The 21,071-nt window shown below is 39.3% G+C and overlaps 1 protein-coding gene across 3 annotated transcripts in view; it reads left to right on the top strand.

Moving 5' to 3' along the window:
- Positions 1–21,071, top strand: part of NALCN (sodium leak channel, non-selective) — an 850,352-nt gene that overhangs the window by 756,583 nt on the left and 72,698 nt on the right. For all 3 annotated transcript variants that reach the window (XM_073664203.1, XM_073664204.1, XM_073664206.1), the window contains 3 exons: positions 3,658–3,714; positions 8,470–8,590; positions 8,671–8,802. In XM_073664203.1, coding sequence (XP_073520304.1) covers positions 3,658–3,714; positions 8,470–8,590; positions 8,671–8,802 — 310 coding nt within the window. The remainder of the gene's footprint in view (positions 1–3,657; positions 3,715–8,469; positions 8,591–8,670; positions 8,803–21,071) is intronic.

Here is a 21,071-nt window from a genome sequence, read left to right on the forward strand (position 1 = left end):
TGAGGCACGGAGCACGAGGAACCACTTCGGAGTCCATGCAGGAAAAAAAAAGGGAAAAAAGCTCCAGCCACAGATAAATCCCAAAAAATAGTTGTCTTTGTTGAGTTAAGATACAGATATCAAAGCCATGTCCATAAAAGCAACGCGTTTCGAACACAAATAGTGTGTTCTTTTTCCAAGCAGAAAAAGAACACACTATTTGTGTTCGAAACGCGTTGCTTTTATGGACATGGCTTTGATATCTGTATCTTAACTCAATAAAGACAACTATTTTTTGGGATTTATCTGTGGCTGGAGCTTTTTTCCCTTTTGTTTTCATACCTAATCCCTGACTGACCCTTGAGCTAAGCCCTAGGTAGGGAGGGGGGAGGTGAGCACTAGTCAGCCCCTGAAACTACAGACAAGCAAGGTAAACAGACAAGGGGCTACACTTAGCTTTGGGAAGACACCAGAACTAACACAAAAACAATCACAAAGGAACTCCAAGAAGAAACTAGCCGACTGCTAGAACTCCAGGCCTGAACAGAGGAATAAGCTTCTATCACCTGCGATTCTATGGAGAGAATGAGTGTTATTTAAAGGTCCAGCAAGGGTTTGTTAATTAGCAGCAGAAAGTGGAGCTCACCGCTGAGTCCTAGAGAGGGAGGGATGGTGAAAGGATCAAGAAGGTGTCTGCAAGGCCAAGCACAGCGACCTTCTACAGCTGGATCCAAAATGACTGTCTGTCACACCCAGCACACCCTTGACAAGGTGGATTTTAACTTTCTTTTATCATTTTATTTCCATTTACTGTAGAAAATTGGTTATACTGTTTTACCATGTTTATTTGTTATGTTTTCCTCCTTTCTGTTACTTGTCCAGTAAGTATTTAAAGGGCTTGTCCAATCCGAGGATTTTGATGACCTATCTTTTGGATAGAAATGAAGGCTGCGCGGCACCACTATTAGGGTACACAAATAGGGTTCCACTCCAGAATAAGTAAAAAGATGAATTTGGCACTCCAAAGTTGATGCAAGAATAAATAAAGTTTTATTGTGCAGATAGTCCACTATTTGCAGTTGGTAACGTTTTGGCCAGTTACGGCCTTCTTCAGAACAGTTTACTGCTCAGTAGAAAGTATATGGCTTGTAGAGGCTTGAGGTAATGTGTACTGTAAACTGGTCCAAAGTACTGGGACTGGCGCTGGAGAAAAGCACTACTGTTCTGGAGGAATGGCTCCTCCATATGCTTGTTAAGCCCATATGTACTGTAAACTGGGCTTTTAAACCTGAATCCACTTAACATTGAGGTCTTAGGTTTGACTAGAATAGTCCCGTCCTTCTGGAGTACTGCAGTGATTTGTGAATATCCTTCCTCGGACAGCACTTTCTCTATAGTCACGACTCAGAGTAAGGTTGTCTGACATTAGAACTACTATTTGTCATTGCCAAACTAAAAGAAAAAATGGACTGAATCCTAGTATTGATATAAAAAAGTTTAGTGATTTTTTTTTATGTTTTTCTCATTGTATTTTTCATTTAACATTCATACCTGTTTTTCATTTCCTTGCTGTTATCACCCTTAATAACATTTTTTTTCTTTTGACTGCATTTCATTCCTCAGTAGTCAAAGCCAGGAATGTCACGGCTGACAGATAAAATCGTTTTTATCCGTCTCATGAGCTTATCTGCTTTTAAATAATTTGCTTTGTCTTTTTTCTACATGAATATCTAAAATAATAAAGAAATTCTTAGGTGTTTCTATGCTATTCAATTCTGCAGCTCAACTTGTAGAAGTAATGCAGCATTATATTAAAATACTGACTTCAGTTATTCATTAAATATATTTAGTAATTAACATTGCCACCTGAAAAGTGTTGCATGTATCTGCTATACACACATGGACATGTACTTTAGCATGTTTTCCAGTGTAAGCTGTAGAAGATGTCTAATTTTCTTAGTTTTCTAAATTCACCTTGTCTAGGGTGTTTTTATTGTGGCTCTCTCATATATGAGTAGGCAGGAAAACTCAGGGCTCACTAATACGTGAAAGTATAAAGTGAATAGGCAGGACCACTGAAGGTCAGCATTCTTCTAAAGTTCTTCTACAGATCATAGACCATGATTAGGTTGCCATGACATAATAATTACGTTGGCCTCTATACTGTTAGAATACTTTTGTTTCTTCCATTTTTTTTCTCTAAGGGTAGTTCAGTACCATAAAAAGGTATTACAGAGAATTGCAACTAGCAAATTAGCATGAGCTATGCTCTGTCTGGTAGGTTTGTATGGGCATTGTATCAATGACTGCTTGTGGGGTGTCCTACGTGATTGGAATTATTGGCATTGTTTTGTGACAAAATATGATCAATCCTATGTATATGTTGTTAAAATGCTTGTACTATTATTCTGCCTACATTACTAGTTGCAAAGTGGCACCATTGTGCAGCATTATTTCTATGAAGACGGTCTGCTGTAAGGTCTAACTAGAGGATCCGTTCATGGAAATGGAGACATAAGTGTTTGTAATGTACTGTTTCTAGATAATGTTGTCTTTAGTTGAAGTATAATATAGTAGATGCGGTCTGTTGTCTTTTTCCTACAAAGATTATCATATTTAACAGAAGACTCAAGTATTTTATCAAAGAAAGACCGTGGTAACATTTCTAATGTACCATGCACATGCATGTACTTGTTTCATTATAATCCTACATTAGAATTCTGTTGAATATTTGTTACTCTTTAGTTTACGGGTGGGGAACTTCAGGCCCTGGGGCCGTTTACCGCCCACAATGACCTTTTCTCCAGACCACGGGCCAAATTCCTAGGACCGCAGTGCTCCGGTTGGCAGCTGCATTTTGAAGGCTGCCGCCACTTTAATTCCTCCTTGCCCTGCAAGCACGTAGCATTCACTATTGCACGCTGCGGAACGTGCAATGAAAGATTACGTATTGGCCAGCGTCAGCACATACTTTTGTGGGCAGAGTTAGCGTGCTATGAGCTTCCGTTTACCAAAAAAATCATCTCCTGTGATGTCTATGCCGCAGCCCCATGTCACCTGTGATGTACAGTATACACTGCATTCCCCATGTCTCCTGCAATGTATATACTCCAACCTCAGTGTATCCTATGTGATGTAGATACTCCATCCCTAGTGTCTCCTATGCGATGTATATACAACAGTCTTGTGTCTCCTATATGATGTATACAGCAGTCTCGGTGTCTCCTATGTGATGTGTATACAGCAGTCTCGGTGTCTCCTATGTGATGTATATACAGCAGTCTCTGGGTCTCCTATGTGTTGTATACACAGCAGCCTTGGTGTCTCCTATGTGATGTGTATACAGCAGTGTCAGTGTCTCCTATGTGATGAATATACTACAGATCTCCCTCTGCTTGAGTTCTATAAATGTAAAGTGAGCAGTGTTGAGTTTCCCACTCTGAGGAGACATGTAGTGTAATATACATCTACCAAAGAGTTAATTAAATGTTTGACCAAATATAGTAGGGTAATTTTCAAGTTGATCATTTTGTACGGCCCCCGAAGAATGGTATAAATATCCAAATGCCCCCTGGCAGAAAAAAGGTTCCCCGCCCCTGCTTTAGTTGTTTTATATTTACGTATTGTCTTGTAAGTGATAACCACTACTTATTGTGTTGTATTTCATGTTTTATACAGCTCAAAAACAGATCCTATTACTGGAGTCGTGAAAAACACAAAATATCACCAACTGTAGTAAGTACATTCACATCTGTATTCTGCTTTAAGTTTGTGTATAGTTGGAAACCCAACTGGTCTGTCATGAATCTAAAATAATTCCAGTAATCAGCTTAATGTAGACCTGATGGTCTGAAATATTCTGGGTCCAACATGTATAATAAAAATGAAAGATGCTAGACTAGAAAAAATGGAAGGCTATAATAATATGTAATGATACAAATATTTATGACACATCACATATTTATAGCTATATGTGTGCATGTGTATAAGTATGTGTCACTGTGTAAATACATACGGTACATTATATCTACCTGCAAATTTGTAAAATGCAGGTGAGAATATAACAATGCTATTATTAAAATTTTATAACAATAGGACAGTAAGAAAGAGCCCCATCCATGCAGCTTCATGTATTTTATTTAGGTCACTCACAGTGTATTCATTTCTCCTGTGTCTGAATTATATCTACTAAAAGGAAACAAGTAAGCTACGATGCCGTGTGGACAGGCTGATCTATTCACCTGAACATAGCGAAACATTGTCATATTTTAAGGCTGTTTTCCTTTTATAAGAATCTATAAGAATTTCTTCACTAGGTATAGTCTTCATCTGCTTAGTGCATATAAAAATGACCAGTATAGGCAATACTTGTATTCTAGGACCACAAAATTGGCAATAATAGCATCACATTAGATATCATAAATTACACGGAACCAGCAAGCTTGTGAAATTGTGCAAAAAGACTGGTGCACACCCTGTGCACCACATGTATTATGTAATTTAAACATTCTAACACTTACCAGCGTTTTCAACAGTGTATAGGAAAAGGGGCATTGCTAAGCAGAGGTCTAACATGTGCCAAATTTATGAATCACTTGCGCAAAAATCTTAATGGAAAATTGTGATGTAAAGTAAATGAGCCAAGAGTGGGCGTAAAGAAAAGCGCGTAACATGTCAAGAAAGATGCAACAAAAGTTGAAGGAAGTACTAAAATTGCCGGATATGTCAAAAATATGTCAAAAATGTATCGAAATTTGGGCACCAAATATATTTCATAGGTCTAAAATGTCTGACTAATGCTTTCTAAATGTAAGACAGTATTAATATACGTGCCCTATTTTATCAGCTGTATACAAACACATATACAAAGTAGAAATCCCTGACCAAAGTTGTACATGTTGCCATCCCTTATCCGCAGGCAACTGGCATAACTACATACACTATAGCAATCAAAATCAGAGAGGATATGGAAAAAGACTTGTAAAAGATCAGACATTATTGCTTACTTTGCCCATAGACACCAAATCCCTTTTGCTTTTACTCACTGGAAAATGGATTTAATATAGATTTCCCTAATCTAATATAGTCATTTATAGAAAGAATCAGATAGCAAAGATGCCATGAGACTTCCTATATAACTTTTCATTACCCTTTATATAATTTCCTCATTTTGTTGCTAGTGGGTCAAGATAAGTGTTAACCAGCCACCTCTTATTACTTATCTTATGGGAGTCATTAAAACTAAACCGGAAAATCCAACCTTATATCAGAGGTGAGTCACTTGATTTAGGGTCCGTACATCAGAGGTCACCGTGTCGCTGGTAATAAAGTACATCACATTTTTTACATGTATAGCAATAGTATAATTTATGTATTGGTTAATCGCAGTGTGCTGATGCATTTTGTTAGTATATATACCTATGTCATATTGTTACAAATTTCACCAATATTATCAATATTTATTAAAATAAATTTCAAAAAGCAATTTTGAGTATGACCATCATCAATGTCAGGACATAGACAAGAATGATCATTTGTCAGTAAATATGGTATGTTACTTCCATAGTTGTAAATATAGTGAGTGCAGGGGTGGTAGTCGCACCAGGGCTCTGGAGCCTAGGGAGTCCCAAAAGGTCTCTTTGGCCCACAAGTGATGACCAATAATATTAAAGACCTGTGTTAGTTGGTGGGCCACATTGGAGACTTTGTTTTGGGGCCACAAGCTTCAAGTTATGCTACTGGTTACTTGCAATTATATAATGGTAGTGTGAGGTACAATATACACTTTATATTCCTCAATCCCCTCACAAATCTCCCTCTGTTTATTACTGCTTGTGTCCAGAAGCTATTTGCCAAGTTTCATCGCATTTTGATAAAGTTCATTATTCTCTTCTTTCCTTCATCTTCTGTTTAGTCCGTTCAATCCATCTCCACTGATCCTCCTTTTCATCCACTCTTAATAACAAATCCTATAATGGTCTTTTATACAAGTTTCTACAGCTGTAATCTGTCAGAATTTCATAAACGGAACAGATTTTGTTGCGGTAAAGGCAAAGTACTTTGTAGCACATTTTTCTCCTTATGTGGGCTTAATCCATGTAATGGACTGAAATTGTCTGGATTCTTTCTGTGTCAGAGACATTCATATCAGGCAAGAGCATTTGATGTCACTTGGGAAATATAATTAATGGCTTACACCATAACGTGAAGAACCCTGGCAGGTCCATACTGTGTATCACTAAGATAAGAGCGGAAAAGCCACATGACAAGGACGTCTCCATAGTCTAGATAGAAAGTCGTAGACAGTTTTTCCAGTCTTAATCAGCACAGCATCTAATTACGGGAAATGTATTAATTTTTATTTTGCATGTTACTATCTTCATGTTTATTTTACTTCTGATTCCACTAAACTATTAATTGTGCTATCTTTGATTTTTTTTAAAAAAAATCTGTAGATATTGTTATTACTGTATTAAACGGGATTTCAAATCCACAAACATTTTGTGTAATACTGCTCAAATTTTAATTACGGTAATACTCACACAATGTGCACAGAATGGGTTCAACACAAAAGGATGAAAAATCTTCTGCTCATGATAGATTAGTTGTATGAGAAGACCTTTTCATAGGGCCTCGATTAGACTTAAGGAACCATAAGTAATAAGATTGTGCAACAGCCCAGAGAGTGGAAAACTGGGGGAACAATACCTTTTAATGATCGTTCGTTCTTTGTTAATGCTGTTCCACATATGTATTCCCTCAGTCACAAGTTTTTGTAATTCTGTACTCTTAAGAGACCTGGTCCCTTCTCTCTGATACTAAACTGTAAGATAATGGGTAATATAGTAGTTCTTATACTACCTATTGGCACAGGGCTTTATATTACTTTACCCTAGGAAATGTTCTGGTTGGCGAAACTCTTGAAGATACCAATGATTAGCGTTAGGTATGTTTCAAACCCTGTGACTGAATTAAAGTGGATGTATTAGATCTCCTTTAAAGGGGTATTCCCATCTCCAAGATCCTATCCCAATATGTAGTAGGATCTTTAATACCCCTTTAATGGCCCATTTAGAGAGGCCAATCTAAGCTTTGTTAATGAACACTGTTTGACTATATACTAGTCGATTGGCGTTTGTTTACTGGTCTGACTACACTGATGGTCAAAAATGAATGGAACAGAATAATTGTTAATATGATTGTTCTGTCTCCATACAGCATCATGTTGTGGGTAGCACATTTCCTATTATTCAAGGGGCGATGTGCTGCTGAAAACAATGCTTTTATGATTGAATAATTATTGGCTTGTATAAATGGGCCATTAGTAAGGCTTACTTCCCTCGGTATATATGTCGCTTACAATAGCCTTTTTCATACTGATGGTAATCATTCTGTCCTTGCTCTATGGAATATCTGCTCTCCATGTACTAACTTTACTGGTGAGCTTGTGCATATACACAGCAGCCAATCTGAGCATACAATGAAACCTTAGGTGGATATCTGACTTCTTCCAACACCCAATACACAAAGCAGCTGTTATTGTAATGGCTGTTTATAACCATTTCATGAAAATGCAAAGGTGAAAAGAAGTCAAGTAGATAAGACTGGAGATTTTTATTTATTGCTTTATATGGGGACATATAAAGTCATTAAAGGGAACCAGTCACCATGTTTTTGCTTCCCCATCTGAGAGCAATACTTTGCTGATAGCTGCAGTTTTGATAAAAGTTTTACCTGCTGTAGATCTAGCCGGTCTCTGAATGCTGAGCTTACTAGTTCTCTAGCGACAATTTCATTCTGATAAGATAATGATGTTATTAAACCTACAGCAAGCAGCCTAGTAAGTGATACATAGCTGAAATCAGGGTCTCTGCCCCTATATTATGCTGTTCTCAGAATAGGTAGCATTAACCTGCTGACAGATTCCCTCAAAAATCCAAGGCTTCAAGGGAGCCCTTTTATCTTGCGAATGCACCGTTTCTTTTTGGAACTTTCTTTCTTCCTGATTATCCAGTGGTTGTGTTCAGCTTTTCCATAAACTATAAATTCTTGGTGTCAATTATTTACATATGGAGAATGCGTTAATAATATTTAGGATTCTTGAAATAACCATAAAACGTTTAGCATGCTAATATAACACCTAATATTTCTCTGAGATAATCTGCTTGAAATCACCTAGACAAGCATTTGTTCCCATTCTTGAAGACAGACAATAAATACTTGATTTCCGTAGCCTTGAAGCCACACATTAACGGATAGTTTGTTTCCATGGTTGCAGTAAATTGTAGCACACCGCACAATGATTTTGATTTGTAAAAAGAATCATTTTGTTGTTGTTCTGGAACATCATGTATACATTGTGCCTCTCGTATGTTCGTGTCTATGGATGCATTCAGAAGCTTTATAGAGATTACAATGTACTGTACGGGGGAAATATTTAATAGTTTGTTATTATAAGAATTAAACTAACCTTCTTATGTTTTCTGGCAGTGACTTACTGGGACTAGTGACTTACCTGGACTGGGTTATGATAGTAGTCACAATATGTTCATGTATCTCCATGATGTTCGAGTCCCCATTTAGACGGGTAATGCACACGCCAACCTTACAGGTATAATTCTACTCTCAGCTATTGCTCTGCATGAATCTGCTGCTGATCCACCTGATGATCCTTTTCTGTCTGTGTTGTAGATTGCAGAGTATGTTTTTGTGATATTCATGAGCATTGAGCTGAACCTGAAGATTATGGCAGATGGCTTATTCTTCACTCCCACAGCTGTTATAAGGGATTTCGGAGGTGTGATGGACATATTCATTTACCTTGTGAGTGGACAAGTTTTCCCTTTTTCAAATGTGTGTAACAATTTAATAATTTCCGTACAGATGTTGTTAGCACCAAACGAATGTTCATTTCATACCATAACGTGTTATGCTTTTTACTATAGTGCAAAGCTAATCATCGGCCACTCTTGGCAAATGGCATAGGCTCAGTACTAGATATGAGCAAACTCAATTATGTTTTCCAGAATTCTGATTTTTTTTTGCTGTTCACGCAGAGCAAATTAAGCAAAATAGCAGCCAGCTGTGGCCACAATTTAGCTGAACCATAGAGGACCAGGCAAACGGTGAAAATAAAAATAATAATACTTCTTCTCACCTTTCCTGCCATCCTCACAGCCTACTGGCTGGTCATTGGTGCCTTTTCTGATCTTCTTTCCACGTTGTCCACATTTTCCTTACTCTAGAATGCAGCTTCCAGCTCAAGTAGGCATCATCCACCAAAATGAGCACTATGCCATTATGGCGCACATCGTAACATTATGGTCGTAACAGTGATGGCATGGCCCGGCCTGGAGTGAATACAACCCCTGGAAAAAATTATGGACTCACCGGGCTCGGAGAATGTTCTTCAGTTGTTTAATGTTGTTGAAAAAAAGCAGATCACAGATATGGCACAAAACTAAAGTCATTTCAAATGGCAACTTTAGGGCTTTAAGAAACACTAAAAGAAATCAAGATTAAAAATGTGGTACTCAGTAAGTTTAATTTTTTTCAGACCAAGCAGAGGGAAAAAAATATGGAATCACTCAATTCTGAGGAAAAAATTATGGAATCATAAAGAACTAACACACAAAAGAACACTCCAATACATCACTAGTATTTTGTTGCACCACCTCTGGCTTTAATAACAGCTTGCAGTCTCTGAGGCATGATTGACAAACAGTTCTCTTCATCAATCTGGCTCCAACTTTCTCTGATTGCTGTTGCCAGATCAGCTTTGCAGGTTGGAGCCTTGTCATGGACAATTTTCTTCAACTTCCACCAAAGATTTTCAATTGGATTGAGATCCGGACTATTTGCAGACCATGACATTGACCTTATGCGTCTTCTTTCAAGGAATGTTTTCACAGTTTTTGCTCTATGGCAGGATGCATTATCATCTTGAAAAATGATGTCATCATCCCCAAACATCCTTTCAATTGATGGGATAAGAAAACTGTCTAAAATATCAATGTAAACTTGGGCATTTATTGAAGATGTAATGACAGCCATCTCCCCAGTGCCTTTACCTGACATGCAGCCCCATATCATCAATGACTGTGGAAATTTGCATGTTCTCTTCATGCAGTCATCTTTATAAATCTCATTGGAACGGCACCAAACAATAGTTCCAGCATCATCACCTTGCCCAATGCAGATTTGCGATTCATCACTGAATATGACTATCATCAAGTCATCCACAGTCCACGATTGCTTTTCCTTAGCCCACTGTAACCTTGTTTTTTTCTGTTTAGGTGTTAATGATGGCTTATGTTTAGCTTTTCTGTATGTAAATCCCATTTCCTTTAGGCGGTTTCTTACAGTTCAGTCACAGACATTGACTCCAGTTTTCTCCCATTCGTTCCTCATTTGTTTTGTGCATTTCCTGTTTTGGAGACATATTGCTTTAAGTTTCCGGTCTTGACGCTTTGATTTCTTCCTTGGTCTACCGGTATGTTTGCCTTTAACAACCTTCCCATGTTTTGAACCAAAAAAGTTGACAGAGTCTTATGATTTAGAATATATAGTCAATACAAAAAGAACCAGAAAAAAATAATGATATAATAACAATATCTCAAGGTTCTTTATAATAATTAAAATTAAATAAGCAAAACCAGATTACTCCAATCAGACGAAAACTGCGGGATCAGTTTCATTATATATACAACAAAATTTTATTAAAGACACATATTCATATAAATGGAGTATCCATAAAAAGGTGAGACAGAATAAATTGCTAAAATTATTTGAGAAAAGTTATATGCAAATAGAGACCATGAAAACACATTGGATCTCCAGCCCTAATCACTAAGGTAATTACACGGGCAGCAAGGGGCATGTGCTCATTCAGGGATAGGTAAAAGGTGAGCAAAATTGTGCATACAAATAATGCGCAGTTACATACAAATACCTGATAAATAAAACATTGTAGGCATTGTATGTACAAAACTATACCTGAAGACATGCTGGTGTGCCCTAAAGCGGGTGGGAAATCCAAAGAAGCGCCTCAACCTTCCCATGTTGTTTGTATTTGGTCCAGATTTTAGACACAGCTGACTGTGAACAACCAAAATCTTTTGCAACATTGTGTGATGATTTACCTTCTTTTAAGAGTTTGATAATCCTCTCCTTTGTTTCAATTGACATCTCTCGTGTTGGAGCCATGATTCATGTCAGTCCACTTGGTGCAACAGCTCTCCAAGGTGTGATCACTCCTTTTTAGATGCAGACTAACGAGCAGATCTAATATGATGCAGGTGTTAGTTTTGGAAATGAAAATTTACAGGGTGATTCCATAATTTTTTCCTCAGAATTAAGTGATTCCATAATTTTTCCCTCTGCTTGGTCTGAAAAAAATTACCCTTACTGAGTACCACATTTTTTACCTTAATTTTCTTTTAGTGTTTCTTAAAGCCCTAAAGTTGCCATTTTAAATGACTTTGCTTTTGTGCCATGTCTGTGATCTGCTTTTTTTCAACAACATTAAACAACTGAATGAACATCCTCCGAGCCCGGTGATTCCATAATTTTTGCTAGGGGTTGTGAGTGAAATGCCACGGCCTGGAGTGAAGAAATCAAAGAGAATGCAAGTAACAATGGAAGAGGAAAAGAAGAGGTGCCAAAGCCCAGTCGGCTGGCTGCGTAATGACGGGATAGCTATGTTTTTTTTCTTTTTAAATCATACATTTATTAAAAATACCTTTTTAACCCCTTAATAACATTTGACGTACTAATACGCGTCTGTGCCCTGGGACTTAAGAGCCAGACCCGTATTAGTACGTCATGGCGATCGCGCGCGCACACAGGCTGTGCGGGCGCGATCGCCGCCGGGTGTCAGCTGATTGTCACAGCTGACACCCGGTACTATGTGCAGGGAGCGGTCCTGCACCGCTCCCAGCACATTAACCCCCGCTATGCTGCGATCGAAGTCGATCGAAATCGATCGCGGCATTGCGGGGGCAAGGGGAGGTGATCGGCGATACTCACCTCCTCTTCCGGCTTCCAGCGCAGACTGCAGCGGCCTCCCGGGTGTTGCCATGACGACCCGATGTCGTCATGACAACATCCGGGTCACCAGAGAGCAGGAAGATTGCTTGGACATGCGCAGTGCATCTCCAAGCAATCTTAACACTGTGCACTTCTGACAGCCTGCATGGCATAGGGATGGTGCTCCATTCCTATGCCATGCAGGCGATCAGAAAAAAAAAAGTGAAAGTCCCAGAGTGGGACAAAGTAATAAGGTGTACAAACTGTCTGAAAGTGGAAAAAAAAAAAAAAAAATGTGCAAAAATATTATAAAAAAATAAAAAAAATAATACACCAAAAATAAAAATATAATGTACCCATCAATAAATATTATTATAAAAAAAATTAAAAAAAAACAATAAAAGTACACATATTTGGTATCGCCGCGTCCGGAACAGCCTGACCTATAAAACTGTCCCACTAGTTAACCCCTTCAGTGAACACGGTAAAAAAAAAAAAACGCAGCAAAAAACAATGCTTTATCACCATACCGCCAAACAAAAAGTGGAATAACACGCGATCAAAAAGACGCATATAAATAAAAATGATACCGCTGAAAACGTCATCTCGTCCCACAAAAAACAAGCCGCCATACAGCTCCATCAGCCGAAAAATAAAAAAGTTTCAGCTCTCAGAATAAAGCGATGCTAAAAAATATTTTTTTCTATAAAATAGCTTTTATTGTGTATAAGCGCCAAAACATAGAAAAATTATACAAATGTGGTACCGCTGTAAACGTACTGACCCGAAGAATAAAGCTACCTCATCAATTTTACCACACGCGGAACAGAATAAAAAAAAAAAAAAAAACAATTCCTGAATTGTTGGTTTTTGTTTATTCTGCCTCCCAAAAATCGGAATAGAAAGCGATCAAAAAATGTCACGTGCCTGAAAATGGCACCAATAACAACGTCAAGTCATCCCGCAAAAAACGAGCCGTCACATGACTGTCTGCCAAAATCTGGAAAAATTATAGCTCTCAAAATATGGCGATGCAAAAACTAGATTTTACAAAAAATGCGTCTTTTAGTGTGTGACAGCTGTCAGTCATAAAAACCCCATATGATTCTGGCATTGCTGTAATCACACCGACCCGAAGAATAAAGTCGTCTAATCACTTATACCGCACAAGGAACGGCGTCAAAAATAAACTCTTGGGTTAGGATTGGGCTAGGGTTAGGGCTGGGTTTGGGGCTAGGGTTGTGCTGGGGCTAGGGTTGTGCTGGGGCTAGGGTTGTGCTGGGGCTAGGGTTGTGCTGGGGCTAGGGTTGTGCTGGGGGGGCTAGGGTTGTGCTGGGGCTAGGGTTGTGCTAGGGCTAGGGTTGTGCTAGGGCTAGGGTTGTGCTAGGGCTAGGGCTGGGGTTGGGATTTTTTTCAAAAGTAAGAAAAAAAGATGACGATATGGTGACTAGTGTTGAGAGCAAGTGCTCGCTACTTGAGTTTGCATCGGGTGCTCTGGTATGCATTGAGTATCGTGGGTATTTGAGTGACATGCTCGAGTCTCTGCCCCATATGCTTCGCGGCCAAAAAACTTTACGGGGATTGCCTGCCATGCATGAGCGATCCCCGCATGTTTTTTTTTGGGTGCCTAATAACCGTGAAACATGCGGAGCAGGGACTCGAGCATGTCACTCAAGCACACGCTGTACATGGTGCATACCTGAGTACCCGATGCAAACTCAAGTAGCGAGCACTTGCGCTCAAGAATAATGACAACTTATTCAATATGATGACCTAATGTAAACAAATTCTGTGCCGTACCTCTGGGTTCAAAATGTTCACTATACACCTTAATAAAATCCTTGAGGGGTATAGTTTCCAAAATGGGGACACTTGTGGGGGAGCTCCACTGTTTAGGCACATCACGGGCTCTCCAAACGCGACATGGTGTCCGCTAACAAATTGAATGGAAAATCGGCTCAAATTGTTAGCGGACGCCATGTTGCGTTTGGAGAGCCCCTGTGTGCCCAAACATTGGAGCTCCCCCACAAGTGACCCCATTTTGGAAACTAGACCCCCCAAGGCACCTATCTAGATGCATAGTAAGCACTTGGAACCCCCAGGTGCTTCACAAATTGATTTGTAAAAATGAAAAAGTGAAAAAAAAAACACTTTTTCATTTTTATGAATCAATTTGTGAAGCACCTGGGGTTCCAAGTGCTCACTATGCATCTAGAAAGGTGCCTTGGGGGGGTCTAGTTTCCAAAATGGGGTCACTTGTGGGGGAGCTCCAATGTTTGGGCACACAGGGACTCTCTAAATGCAACATGGTATCCGCTAACAAATTGAATGGAAAATCGGCTCAAATTGTTAGCGGACACCACATTGCGTTTGGAGAGCCCCTCTGTGCCCAAACTTTGGAGCTCCCCCACAAGTGACCCCATTTTGGAAACTAGACCCCCCAAGGCACCTATCTAGATGCATAGTAAGCACTTGGAACCCCCAGTTGCTTCACAAATTCATTCGTAAAAATGAAAAAGTGAAAAAAAAAACACTTTTTCATTTTTATGAATCAATTTGTGAAGCACCTGGGGTTCCAAGTGCTCACTATGCATCTAGAAAGGTGCCTTGGGGGTCTAGTTTCCAAAATGGGGTCACTTGTGGGGGAGCTCCAATGTTTGGGCACACAGGGACTCTCCAAATGCAACATGATATCCGCTAACAAATTGTCGGCTCAAATTGTTAGCGGATATCATGTTGCATTTGGAGAGTCCCTGTGTGCCCAAACATTGGAGCTCCCCCACAAGTGACCCCATTTTGGAAACTAGACCCCCCAAGGCACCTATCTAGATGCATAGTGAGCACTTGGAACCCCAGGTGCTTCACAAATTGATTCATAAAAATGAAAAAGTGTTTTTTTTTTCACTTTTTCATTATTACGAATCAATTTGTGAAGCACCTGGGGGTTCCAAGTGCTCACTATGCATCTAGAAAGGTGCCTTGGGGGGTCTAGTTTCCAAAATGGGGTCACTTGTGGGGGAGCTCCAAAGTTTGGGCACAGAGGGGCTCTCCAAACGCAATGTGGTGTCCGCTAATTATTCAAGCAAATTTTACAATCAAAAAGTCAAATGGCGCTCCTTCCCTTCCGAGCCCTGCCGTGCGCCCAAACAGTGTTTCTTCCCCAAATATTGGGTATCTGCGTGCCCAGGGGAAATTGCACAACAAATTTTGGGGTCCATTTTTTCTTGTTACCCCTGTGAAAATAAAAAAAATTGAGTCTAAAGTAACATTTTTGTGAAAAAAGTTAAATGTTCATTTTTTTCTTCCACATTCAAAAAATTCCTGTGAAGCACCTGAAGGGTTAATAAAGTTCTTGAATGTGGTTTTGAGCACCTTGAGGGGTGCAGTTTTTAGAATGGTGTCACTTTTGGGTATTTTCTGTCATAAAGACCTCTCAAAGTGACTTCAAATGTGATGTGGTCCCTAAAAAAATGGTTTTATAAATTTTGTTGGAAAAATGAGAAATCGCTGGTCAACTTTTAACCCTTATAGCTCCCTAAAAAAAAAAAATTTTGGTTCCAAAATTGTGCTGATGTAAAGTAGACATGTGGGAAATGTTATTTATTAACTCTTTTGTGTGACATATCGCTCTGATTTCAGGGCTTAAAAATTCAAATTTTGAAAATCGCAAAATTTTCAAAATTTTCGCCAAATTTCCGTTTTTTTCACAAATAAACGCAAGTGATATCGAAGAAATTTTTCCACAATCATGAAGTACAATATGTCACGAAAAAATAATCTCAGAATCAGGGGGATCCGTTGAAGCGTTCCAGAGTAATTACCTCATAAAGTGACAGTGGTCAGAATTGTAAAAATTGGCCCGGTCATTAACGTGCAAACCACCCGCGGGGCTTAAGGGGTTAAAGACCCCAGAACATAATAAGGAGCATTCAGTTAACAAATAATAATTTTGCGGTGAATTGAATTTCCCTGTAACATCCATGTGATTTGGTCATCTTACTCAGTGTGAACATTGGTTTGGTGCTTGCTCTATATGTGCACATGCTTCAAAATGATGAATGTATTGAGAACTGTTACTGTAGCAATAATGTGTATATCAGATTGTGAGCCTATTGGGGACAGGCACTGATGTAATTGGTTATAAGAGACCAACTGTATGCAAAAATTAAGCCAAATTTTAATGTAATACACAGCTATTTTCATCATATGTCGTCGAGCTTAAAGGGGTATTCCCATCTCCAAGATCATATCCCAATATGTAGTAGGTGTAATAATAATAATAATATTAGCAAATATCTCCAATTAGAAATGTAGTATATTTTTTCTGATTCGCTATGTCTTTTTCCTCATGTTCAGGTATCGCAGGACCTTAGGTATCCATGGTTACGTCCACTGATAAAGTCAGTTAGTTAGCTAGTTGCTAGTGGTCGTAACCATGGATACCTAAGGTCCTGCGATGCCAGCACATGAGGTAAGAGAGATAGCGAATCAAAAATACTATACTACATTTCTACTTGGAGGTATTTGCTAATATTATTATTATTACATCTACTACATATTGGGATAGGATCTTGGAGATGGGAATACCCCTTTAATCTCCGTATCCAAACTGTAAAATCCAAAAAGAGGGATGCTATTTACAATAAAATATACCCTTTATTAATCACTTAAACCCTTAATGACATCCATCATAGATGTATGGCGCAAGTCAGTAGTGGATGTATGAAGCGATTGTTATCCTGTTAAATGCCGCTGTCAGACTCTGACAGCAACACTAACAGTGCTCCGGCATTAGAGCGCATCGTTCAATGCGCCCATCAGCGTATCCGTGATGTGATTGCGAGGCAAAGATGGGTTGCTATCACAGCCGGGGGTCTGTTGAAGACCTCCATGCTAGTCATTACGAAGCTCTCTTGAAACCCTGCCTGGGCACTACATTGCCCAGGCAGGGTTTTGTGTGAGGTTTTGTGTGAAATTATGTCCTTTTTTCCCTGTTTTTGTGTTGTTCCAATACACACAAAGGAAATAAACATATATATAACAAACACTGTTTATGTTGTGTTTTAAAGTGTTTATATAATTGTAATTCATGAATGAATAATGATACATTTTTTTACCCAGCCAAAAGCATCATATGTTTTGTAGGGACAAGTGATAATCCTTTAGAGAGAATATCCGTTTGAATTTTAATAAGCTTAAAGGGGTAATGCCACCATAAAGAATAATTTTAACCAAGCAGAAAATGTGGAAATAAATGTTTTTGTAATTTACATTTATTTAAAATGATGCTGCATTCAATAAATACCAAGCTTTTATCTTCTGAAGTATGCTCCAGAGTGCCCCCTGCCATTATTCCATTCCGTGGGCGATCAGCTGGTCGAGTTTGCACAGTTCCTGTCTTGATAAGAGGTCCCCCCACCTCCCCACCCCCAGTGTGCACAACGTATTCTTCCTCACAAGTCTGACAGCACAGTGAGCAGATTGCTATGGAAGTGTGTCAGTGAGTCTCCCAACCCACCTCTGGGTGAAATCATTCTGCTTCACAGACCTATGAGCTAGACGCTTCCCGCACTTACACACAGCTCTGGGAAGCAGAACGATCTCACTCAGAGGGGAGTTGGGAAGACTCAGACACGCTTCTGTGCTTTCGGGAATCTACTCCCTGCGCTGTCAGACTTGTATGAGGGAGATTACGTTATGCACACTTGTGGTGGGGAGTCGGGGGGACCTCTTATGACAGCAATTAAAAGTATTCTTTATAGTGGCACAACCCCTTTAAAAGAGGACACATTTATAATTTTACTTTTCTTATATTATGTAGATATAGTTGAGTCATTTGGTTTATGTTGCTGACTTGATATTAATTTGGGAATGGGATCTATGCTAAAAAAAATGTTGCGAATTTTCACCTTTGCTCCTTCCCCCTCTTTTAGCCTCTAAATATCCGTAACAGTCATATATTGGTCGCAATTGGTATCTGATCCTTCCTATTCTGGCAAGAAAATTTCTGTTTCACTGTTTCTTAGTGTAGTTGTGATGCAGGTTAGTCAAACGTTCTGGGGTCAGATACCAAGAGAGAACGTCATAAACTAAAGGAGAAAGACAAAGGCGTAGTCAGGTCACAGTCAGAATACCAGGAAGATAGCAGATCAGAGCAAAGGGGCTATGCAAACGGATGGTAAGAACGAGGTTCAAGGTCAGGCAGCAATAGATCAACCAACAGATCACAGAAATACAATGCAAACATGCACCACCAAGCAAATGCTACAATTGGCAGAGATTTGGGACTGACAGCTTAGCTAAGTAACTGGGTAATCATTTAGAACAGGGAACACCTGGAGGAAGGTCAGCACCTCCCAGTCTCAGATTGGATGGCCGAGCTGTCTATCAAAATACCAACTGCTCAGCACACCCCTGCACTAGATTGGATGACTGAGCTGTCTATCAAAATACTGACAGCTCAGCACGATCCTGAACTAGATTGGATGACTGAGCTGTCACTCACTGCGTTCAAAACACACTGAGCGGAGGAATCGTGCCAGTAGTTTTACTCAAAATATATAAGTGCAATAATTTTCTTTAAAATCATGGAAGATCCTTCACAAATTGCTGATGTCTCCTATCTCCAATGTTCAGCTGAAATCTCTCAACTCTCTGTAGAATACTTTCCTCTCAAATTGTAGATCTGATTTTAATTTCAATGCCTCCTCACTAAGATCATTAAAGGGGTATTCCCATTTCCAATGAAATTAGCAGAAGCGTCCAATTAGAAACGTAGTAGAGTTTTTTTGTTTCGCTATGTCCCTTACCACATGTGCAGGGCATTGCAGCAACTTAGGTATCTATCGTTACAACCACTAATATAATGACAGTTTGTTTGCTAGCTGTTAGTGGTCATAACCATAGATATCTTAGCTACTGCAATGCCCTGCACATGGAGTAAGTGACATAGTGAATCAGAAGAACTATAATACATTTCTAATTTTAGGTATTTGCTAATTTTATTATTATTACACTTACATTATATTGGGATTGGATCTTGGAGATGGGAATACCCCTTTTAAGTTTCTTTTCTTTCTTATCCCAAGATGTCCTTTCTTCCTCCAATAAAATCCACATAAACCTCAAGGAACTCGGTGTTGCCTCCTCCCGTTTATTCATTAGACTACTACTTCTCCTTACAGCTCATGTTAATGATATTAACCCATTGGCACCATTTCACTTTTAATATAATTCTCAAGGGATTTGATTTCTTACCAAGCCACCATAAGATGCTTAAGTGCCTAGTTTTTAATATTTGTATGTCACTTGTTGTGTATATTCTCTTTCAGAAAACACCTATTTGGTCTCATGAACCCAAACATTGTCACTATTTTTTCACACTCAAATTGCAATGTAATATACAGCTATTTTCATCATATGTGGTCCACACATTTACTGTATATGTATGTGCACACATTTTTTTATGTGTTATCAGGGTATTTATTTTCACCTCTCTTCTATCTCAGAAGACTCATCTATCAGACAAAAAGAGTGAATAATTCAGGCGAGAACATCATAAATGATCAATTTTTTTCATGAAAAATAATTCTTTTATGTGCGCATATTATATATACCATACTCTGTTCTAATATCCTCTTAATAATAAAGGAGGATGTATTATAAATTGACACTTTTTTAGCTTTAGTTATTTCTGGCAATGGATAAATATACAGACACACAGTATGTGTATAATTCAAAAATGAAACCAATACAATCAAACTTATGGCTCGCTCACACTACCGTATAACAGGGCTGAGTGCTATGTGATAAAACATTGCATACCACTCGGTCCAGTGTTATTCTATAGGGCAGCACAGATCTGCGATTCGACATGAGAAAACAATCACAGCATGCTGCAATTATATCCGAAACTTGGATCACATGCACCCATACAAATCTATGGGTGCATGTAAAACATCTAACTGCACTCAGATGTCATCCGAATGCAGTCTGATTACCGCTGATGTTGGCAATGGAGAAGAGATGGAGAAATTACTTTCTCTGTCTCTTTCGCACCTGTGCTGCGATTCTCTTATGCCAGTTCACTGACACTCAGCTCAAACTTTGACGGAGTTTGAGCCGAGTGTAGTTTGTATAATTGGCTCCCGATACTGTCACACGAGAGAACATAAGCTCGTGTGACTCCAGCCTAAAGGTTCTCTGGGCATCGAGGGAAAGATGCCCATCACCCCACGCATTACATCACCGTGGTTTCCTTAGGGGTGACACCTAAACAAAAAAGGAAGGACTTTATTTTTACCTTTTGTGTCTCCTACTTCCTTATAGATTGTAAGATTGAGAGCAGGGCCCTCGCTCCTCTTGGTATGTGTTATTTTGTAATGTTTTAGTTTGTTTGTACAAGTACCCTCTGAATTGTAAAGTGTTGCGGACAGGAATGTAAGGATCACGGTTTTTGAAGCACATTCAACTGAAGTGTATTTTGGCAAAGAGACCCGCCGGCTCCCTGCACTGCAATACACGCCACCAGCCAATGAGAGGCCGGCAGGTAACATCGGCGTGCCCTCATGAGCGACACATGGCAGTGACGTCATGTGCCACCTATTGCTGGCACGCCAAAGTCAGCTGCAAGCTATAGGAGGGGACACCGCAAGTTGTGGGAGCGGTGGAAGGTAAGAATAATCATTTAATTTTTTTAATGTGTTGGAAAAGAGAGCAGCAGAACGGACATTATACCAGGAAGGGGCCCAGTATGGGGGACATTATACAAGGAAGTGGCCCAGGATGGAGGTCATTATACTAGGATGGGAGACATTATTACCGTAAGGGGCCCAGGATAGAGGACATTATACTAGGAAGGGGCCCAGGATGGGAGACATTATTACTGGAAAGGGCTAAGGATTGGGGACGTTATACCAGGAAGGGGCCCGTGCTGAGGGTCATTATACCAGGAAGGGGGACATTATACCAAGAAGAGGCTCAAAACAGGGGAGATTTTTACAGGAAAGGGCACAGAATAGGGGACATTATACCAGGAGGGGACCTAGGATGAGGAACATTTTTAT

Source organism: Phyllobates terribilis, unplaced genomic scaffold (genome assembly GCF_046119375.1).
Source record: "Phyllobates terribilis strain yellow unplaced genomic scaffold, ASM4611937v1 Scaffold_2__4_contigs__length_985480577, whole genome shotgun sequence".
Lineage (NCBI taxonomy): Eukaryota > Metazoa > Chordata > Amphibia > Anura > Dendrobatidae > Phyllobates > Phyllobates terribilis.